General features: G+C 53.9%; 1 protein-coding gene across 1 annotated transcript in view; it reads right to left on the reverse strand.

The window, feature by feature from the left end:
- KNDC1 (kinase non-catalytic C-lobe domain containing 1) overlaps nucleotides 1–8,298 on the reverse strand; it is a 57,679-nt gene that overhangs the window by 22,457 nt on the left and 26,924 nt on the right. Inside the window, exons 8-12 of the mRNA XM_023185843.2 lie at nucleotides 7,826–7,897; nucleotides 7,683–7,744; nucleotides 2,740–2,898; nucleotides 1,466–1,543; nucleotides 822–915 (exon numbers count right to left, since the gene is read on the reverse strand). Of these exons, the coding sequence (XP_023041611.2) occupies nucleotides 822–915; nucleotides 1,466–1,543; nucleotides 2,740–2,898; nucleotides 7,683–7,744; nucleotides 7,826–7,897 (465 nt within the window). The remainder of the gene's footprint in view (nucleotides 1–821; nucleotides 916–1,465; nucleotides 1,544–2,739; nucleotides 2,899–7,682; nucleotides 7,745–7,825; nucleotides 7,898–8,298) is intronic.

The raw sequence follows: 8,298 nt of genomic DNA on the forward strand, positions 1-8,298 counted from the left end.
CACGTGCCACACCACCGGCTCATCCCACGCGCCACACCACCGGCTCACCCGGCTCATCCCACGCACCACACCACCGGCTCATCCGGCTCATCCCACGCGGCACACGACCGGCTCATCCCACGCGGTGTGTGGCTGCCACGTCCCCTCCCGCATGTCCCCAGTGGGCGGAGTGGCCCCGGCACGCGCCACACCACCGGCTCATCCCACGTGCCACACCACCGGCTCATCCCACGTGCCACACCACCGGCTCATCCCATGCGCCACACCACCGGCTCATCCCACACACCACATCACCGGCTCATCCCATGCGCCACACCACTGGCTCATCGTGCGGCTGCCACGTCCCCTCCCGTGTGTCCCCAGTGGCTTCCTCTGTGCCCGGCCTGGCCCCGGAATGGGAGGGTGGGTGTGACTGGTGCTTGGGGGGCGGCCAGGAGGCGGGGACAGGCCAGAAAGACCAGGTCCCACCAGAAGGCTTGGAGGGGCCTACTGAGGAGGGCTCAGTACAGGGGTGGGTGGGCTCTGTGTGGACCCTGTGGGGGGGCCTCCAGATGTGGGCTTGGGAGGGCCAGCTGCTGGGAGATGGGAGTGAGAACCTGGAACTGGCACCTGAGGGACCGGGAGTTTTGGGAGAGATGGGGGCTGGCAGGGGCTGGCAGGGGCAGGCAGGCTGGGCTGCATTGGCCACGTCGGCCGAGCTCTAGACTTGCTGCCGGGGTTTCTGGGAGGTGCCCGGCTGTGCCAGTTCATGCAAAGGTGGGGGCAGCTGTGGTGTGGGGTGCAGAGGCTAGTGGGGCAGCAGGGGCTGGTCAGGGCCCCACCTGGGCTGGGCTCTGGGGCTGGTGCCACACTTGGCTTCAGTTCAACCACTGAGAAGGCGTTTTGGAGGCTGATGGTCTCTTCCTCCTGGTACACCTGGGGAGGAGGCGACAGCCCTGGGCCAGGTGACCATGGAGCTCCGCCAGCACTGGCAACACCCACAGGGCACCCCTCCACCCACCCGCTGGTGCAGTGGAGCTTCCTGATGGGGAGGAGCTGGGTGTGGTGGCCGCACAGCCTGAGCTCTGCAGCGGCTCTGCCTGGAGAGGGAGCCGTTGGGGCTCCTTTGCCTCCCAATCCAACCAGGTTTCCGTGGGTTCCGGGGAGTGGGAGACGCCGGCACCATGCGAGACTCAGGGCCCACATTCCCAAAGCTCTCTGTGCCCGGGGTGGGTGCCCCCGGGTCCCATCCTTGGGACCCTGCCCCGATCCTGATCTGGTTCCCTGGGGGCCACTGTGGGGCCTTCAGGAGATAGGACCCAAGTGTCCCCCGCACCCCCAGACGCACCCACCCACAGCTCGGTGGTCAACAGAGACCCGGGTGTGGGGCTGCCAGAAGCGGCCAGGCAGGGGCAAGCGCATGCAGGTGGGAGGAAGCTGAGAGCAGCGGGGGAGGAGGTGGCCCAGCTGTTCTAGCCCCGCCCACCTGGCAGGTGGAAGCCCTGAGGTGGGCGAGGATTTTCCGGCTGTCCATGCCTCGCTGCAGGAGGTAGCTGCCGCACACCTGGAGGGAGGAGACGGTTCACACGTCCCGACAGGCCTCAGCCTCAGCTACGGCTGCGACCATCCCCATGGCACTGGGTCCCCATCTGAAAAAGCTCAGGGCTGCCAGGAGGGTTTCCTGTTTGTTCTCATCGACACCTGACAACAGGCCCGGGACAAGCCTTTCTTAGAGCATTTCCTGAAAAGGGCTCACAGTCGGCCACTGTCCCCCAGGCTCTCTGGGAGGGCAGAATCCCAAACCCAACGTGAGGCCACAGACCTGGTGGCCTCGGCGCCTGGACACTGGCAGCCCTTGATCACGTTCACCTGAGCCCCGCACCCCCGGACCCTGGCCGCTCCAGTTCTCCCTTTATAAGCCCAGGCCTTGTGCATGTGGGAACTGAGCTCAGCTTCTTTGGCTCTCGGTAGTTACCGAATAAAATCTGCTTTCACTGCTTAGTGGACGTCCAGCCATTTCTAGATTTCATCCTCCCATGGCAGAGGAGGCCTGAGAGGCCCAGAGGGTCTGAGCGACCCGCCCAAGGCCACAGAGCAGTTGAGGCAGAGATGGCTGGGCCCAGGTCCCCAACTCCATGGCCGTCTCCGCTTCTCCAGACACGGCTCCTCCCCAGGAGGTCCTCCTGATCACCCACACACGGCTCAGCTCCTCCCCAGGAGGTCCTCCTGATCACCCACACACGGCTCAGCTCCACCTGCTGGGTGTGGGCTCAGGTCCCAGCAGGAGTGTTAGAACCCAGCCCCAAAGCCTGAGTCCAGCAGGGAGATCAGGCAGGGAGGGGCGGGGCTGGTGGGATCCTCAGAGGGGGTGGGGGATGGGGTGTGGAGCCCTCTCTCTGCTTCCCTCCAGCAGGGCCTAAGAGCCGGGGTCTGTACATGGCCACAGGACACCCCTTGCCCCTGCCTTGGCCTCTTGGACAAGTTGGAGAGAGCAGGCTCCGCAGGAGGAATGGCCGTGGTGGGGAGCAGCAGAGACCCCCATGCTGTCCGCCCGCATGGATGTGGCCATGACGCGAAACCCACTCCCTTCCGTATGCGATGGCCAGGCTGACGTCTAGAAACAAGGACCTATAAGCAGAGCTGGTGGCCTCAGCACCTGCACACTGGCGGCCTGTGCTCCTCCACCTCCAGCTCACTGCGGGTGGCCACTGCCCACAGTCCTTAGACCCTGGGCTGGGACCATGACAGCGGCGTGGTTACCTTGATGGCCTCGGCTGCGGACGGCCGCTCTGGGGCACTGCGCCTGGCCATGTCCAGGAGGAGGGTCTTGAGCCTGCGTGGCAGGGCCAGCTTGTGGTTGCGGGGGACAGTGAACTTGGCTGCGGTCCACAGGACAGCGGCCACGCAGTACACAGAGGCCTGGGCGGGTGGGGAGAGAACAGCGGTGTTGACCACAGGGCTGTGGGCCACTGTGCCCAGCAGACCTGCCCACGTCAGGCACCCTGAGGGGCACCCAGGCACTGCCCCCACAGAGGGCCTCTCCTCAGGAACCCTCCTCAGCGTCTGTCGGGCCCCACCCTGGACCCCCACATCTGCCTCCAGGTCATGGTCCAGGAACCTGCAGGTCGAACTCCCCCGTGGTTCTGTCCGTGTTTTAAAACACCCGAGGGTTGGAAGCCTCAACTGGACTTTCCTGCCTTCCGCTCTCCTCACAAAGGCAGCAGCTCGAGGGTCTGAGGAGAACTGGCCGGCACAGTTCCCACCTCACGGACCCCGCTCCCGGGAGCCCCCCAACCGGTGCTGTGCTGCTACACGGCTAACAACCGGCTCTCCAAGCGAACGCACCGCCTGTGTGCAAACTGAGTTCATTCGGCACATTGCTGACAGAAAGGATGCACAGCGCACCGTTTCATGCACTTTTTGTGAGATCCACAGAGCCCGTCGATTCTCACTGAAGGCTTTCGGTGATTTTTACTGACGTTCACCTGCGGTCCACGCAATACACAGGTGCTTCCGACATGAGTGTTGGTAGATGTTTTCATTCATTTCAGTAAATGAGACGGAAGTGAAACAGGACAGACCCGTGCTGGAATTCGGGGCACTGCTCTGAGCGACGTCTTTGCCGAATCAGATGATCGTGGTGGATATTGGAAGACCATGTCCTCCATCTTTTGGGCTATCCGCAATGGAGCGGCTACAGACATGATGCACTTTTAAGTTTAATCACATTATCCACGTGCTCTCCATCACTTCAGTTAAGTCCAGAGAGTCAACAGAACAAGACATTTGTAGCGTTGGCTGCTTTCCCTGGTGTAAGTACTCCCACGTGGCTGACTTCCGGCTGCCAACACAGTGCCCTTGAGTGTACAGCTGGGAAGAGGAAGCTCCCCTTTATAGAGTTCCCACCATCCAGGCACAGCGGACGCAGACCGCCCCGTGAGCACAGTGACAGCCAACTAGAGTCAGATAAGTAGGAAATTACCCATTTTGAGCACCTGCTACCCTTTTAAAAAATTAACCTTTTATTTTGCGATAACTGTGGATTGACATAGTTTATAGAGAGAGCTCATGTACTTTGTTCCCAGTTTCCTCAACAGTGGCAGCTTGCAAAACTATAGTCCAATATCTTAGCCAGCACATCGCCATTGGCACAAAAATCTTGGTACATCATCTGTTGCATTTTCATTTTCACTCAGTTCTATATGTTTTTAAAATTTCCTTGAAATTTCCTCTTTGACACATAGAGTATTTAGAATGTGTTGTTTTGTTTCCAAGTGTTTGGAAAATTTCCCTTTTATTTTTGTTACTGTGGTCAGATAACATATTTGTATGACTTAAATTCTTTTAAATGTGTTGAGGTTTGCGTTATGGCCCAGGATTTGGTCTAGCTTGGTGTAGAGTCAGTGGGCAACTAAGAATGTGGATTCTGCTGTTGTTGGGTGGAGTGTCCTTTAAATGTTGACCCAACCCTGGTCAACATTTTGATTGCTGGTGGTGTTCAGTTCCTTCATATTTTTACTGGTTTACAGTCTGACTGTTCTGTCAAGTGTTGAGAGAGGGAAACTGAAATCTCTAACCATAATTGTGGATTCATCTGTTTCTCCATTAATCCCATCAGTTTTGCTTCACATATTCTGCAGCTCTGTTATTTGGCGCATATATGTTTAAGATTGCTATGTCTTCTTGGTGGATTGACCTTTTATTGTTATAGAATGTCCCTCTTTGTCTCTGATAATTTTCTTTGCTCTGAAGTACACTTTACCTGATATTAATGCAGTCACTTCCACTTTCTTTTTATCATTTTCATAATGTATCTTTTCTAACTCTTTTAACTTGCAACCTACTTACATTGTTTTATTTGAAGTGAGTTTCTGGTAGACAGTACATGGTTAGGTCATGTTTCTAAACATTACTCTGTCAATCTTCTTCCTTTCTTCTTCTCCTCCTCCTTCCTTCTCCTTTTTCCTTCTTCTTGTTCCTTCTTGTTCTTCTTCCTCCCTTCTCTTCCTTCTTCCTTCTTCCTCCTTTATTTTTTTAAGAGACAGTGTCTCACTCTTGTCGCCCTGGCTGGAGTGCAATGGCTCTATCTGGGCTCACTGCAGTGTCTGCCTCCCAGGTTCCAGTGATTCTCCTGCCTCAGCCTCCAAGTAGCTGGGATTGTTATAGGCACCCACCACCATGCCCAGCTAATTTTTGTATTTTTAGTAGAGATGGGGTTTCACCATCTTGGCCAGGTTGGTCTCAAATTCCTAACCTCAGATGATCCACCTGCCTTGGCCTCCCAAAGTGTTGGGATTACAGGCCTGAGCCACTGCATCCAGGCTGTTTCCTTAATTTCTGAAGGATATTTTTTCTGGAAATAGGTTTCTGGGTTGAAAGTTCTTTCAGCACTTAATAAAATGCTATGCACTTCCTCTACAATTACTGATGAGAAATCTGATCATTTGAGCTGTTTCCCTCCATATGTATATATGTAACAGCTGCTGTTTCTCTCTCTTCTTGTTTTTTACTTTTATTTTTTTGGAGAGGGGAGGGTTAGTATTCAGAGGTTTGACTATGATGTGTCCTAGTGTGGATTTCTTTGCATTGATCATGTTCGGGGTTTTCTCACCTTCGTAAATCTGTAGGTTTATGCGTCTTGCCATAATTTGGAAGTTTTCAGTTATTATTTCTTTGAGTACTTTTTATGCCCCACCCTCCTTCTCTTCTCTTTCTAGGATTTTGATGACATGGATATTAGATCTTTTGTTATAGTCCCTCAAGCTTCTCAGGCTCTGTTTAGTTTTGTTGGTCTATTTTCTTTTTGTTGTCCAAACTGTGTAATTCCTATGGTTCTGTCTCCATTTCACCAATTCTTTCCTCTGCCCTCTCTATTCTGCTTTTAAGCCCATTTGTTGAGTTTCTTAAAAAATCAGCTCTAAAATTTCCATTAGCTTTTTCTTTTTCTTTTCTATTTCTTTGTTGAAACTTTCCATTTCTTTGTTGAGACTTTTTCACTTGTTTCAAGCATGTTTGCAATTGCCCAATGAAGCATTTTTATGATGGTTGCTTTAAAAATTTTAAAGTCATTTTTTACATTTCTGTCATATCCACATTGGTATCTATTGGTTGCCTTTTTTCATTCAGTTTGACATCTTCCTGATTCTTGGTATCTTGAGTCCTTTCCCCACTGCTTGATTTTGTCAGCTCTGTTGAAGATCAGATGGTTGTAGGTGTGCAGCCTTATTTCTGGGCTCTCTATTCTCTTCCATTGGTCTATGTGTCTGTTTTTGTACCAATGCCATGCTGTTTGGGTTACTGTGGCCTTGTAGTCTAGTTTGAAGTTGGGTAACGTGATGCCTCTGGCTTTGTTCTTTTCACTTAAAATTGCTTTGACTATTTCAGCTCTTTTTTGGTTCCATATGAATTTTAGAATAGTTTCCTCTAATTCTGTGAAAAATGACATTGGTAGTTTGATAGCAATAGCATTGACTCTATGGATTGCTTTGGGCAGTGTAGCCGCGAATTACAGGCATGAGTCACTGTGTCTGGCCTGTTGGGGCTTAAATTCTTTTTTATTACTCAATAAACTTCATTTTTTCTTTAGTTTTCCGACTTTGTGCTTGTGCCTCAACACTTTCCCAGCGATTTTTGTTCCTTGAAGAGGAAAGACGCTGGATCCTACAGGAACACACACAGTGCACCAGAGCCACTGCAGCCTCATGGACGCGATTTTTGTTTGAGAAATCTCGTAGGAGCTTCAGGTCTCACAGCACCGACCCCCTGAGGTCGGCCTGGGCCACCGGCAGATTGTGGCGCTTTTCCAGCCTTCTTGGTGTAAAGGTGAACCATTTGTTGCTGGGGCTCGCGACAGCCTCTTTTCATTACAGACTAGATTGCAGGAAAGCCTTCAGTGGTTTGGCAAATGGTGGACCATTCCGAGTTTCTGTAGACAACATCCCAGAAGATGAAAAAGCACAGCTTTTAGTGTGTGTGTGCCCACTGGTTTTTCCCAGTCGCTGGCTTCTGTACATCCAAGTCTCAATATATGAGGCAGAAAGAAAATCCAGGGCACTCACGGCTGCCTTGTTCCTTGGTCCAGAGGCCCCTTGCCAGCTGCCTTCTCCTCCTGCAGGTGGCCTGGTGCTTATTTTTTGCACAGTGTGCAGGGTGCTGAATGCAGGGTGCTTAGTGCAGGGTGGTTATTGCAAGGTGCTTACTGCAGGGTGTTTGTTTAGTGCAGGGTATTTAGTGCAGGGTGCTTAGTGCAGGGTGCTTAGTGCAGGGTGTTTGTTTAGTGTAGGGTGCTTAGTGTAGGGTACTTAGTGCTCCTCCTTGGTGGGAGGAAAGTACACATTTCTATCCTTCCTGAGTGGAAGTTCTACCTTGATTTTGAATGTAATTTATTTAATTGTATTTAAATTTGTATAATTTAAATTTTAATAATGCTCTTGTTTCACAGGCACCTTATGGACATCCCCAGACATTGAGCCCTCGGTTCTGGTGAGCTCTAGGGCACGACTAGTGCTGTCCACACCGAGCCCGGTCCTAGTGCCTCGGCTAGAGCCACGGCCCTGCTGGCAGATACTGCCTGTGGCTGCCTGGCCAGGAAGGGCTGCCCTGACTCCCTCGAGTCCTGAGGAGGGGCTGCTGGACAGATGGGGGACGTGGCACCCCCGAGGGCTGGGGGCAGGGCTGGGGAAGGGTGAGGAGGCCCCAGGTACCTTTTCAGTTACCAGCCTCTCCTCTGCCAGCTCAGGAGCCAGAAAGAACGAGTCATAGGAACCTAAGAGAGAAACCCCGGCTGAGCTTTCCTCACCCTGGCGAGCCAGTGCTGGACTCGCTGAGGGGGACCCCACACACTCACCGTTGGCAGGGGGTGGCTGGAAGAGCACAGCCCCGTCCTCGGCAACCAGCACGGAGTCCAGACACAGGTAGGCTGTGGCAGAGCTTGGGTCAGGGCGGGCATGTGTGCTGCCCTGCACTTGGGGTTGGCTGGAGGGGAGGAGCTGCAGAGCCTCGGTCAGGCTGCACAGCCCCCCAGCCTCCCCATGGCACGGGCACGCACCTGCCAGGGCACGCACACGGCCTGCCCCCCAGCCCCTGGGGTCCTCAGAGCTGCCTCCTCCCGGCCCTCCCCGTGGGTAGCACTGCCCCAGCCCACACAGTGGCTGCAGCAGCACAACTGCGGCTGAAAGGGAGCTGGGCAGCAAGGAGAACACAGGCAACAGCTCCTCAGCTGAAGCCCCTGCAACGCAGTTCCCGTCCCGAGTCAGGGCCCACGGGGCAGCCATGGGCACACAGTGGACGGACACTGGAGCCGGGTGTGTCTCCCACGGC

This window comes from Piliocolobus tephrosceles, chromosome 9 (genome assembly GCF_002776525.5).
Source record: "Piliocolobus tephrosceles isolate RC106 chromosome 9, ASM277652v3, whole genome shotgun sequence".
Classification (NCBI taxonomy): domain Eukaryota; kingdom Metazoa; phylum Chordata; class Mammalia; order Primates; family Cercopithecidae; genus Piliocolobus; species Piliocolobus tephrosceles.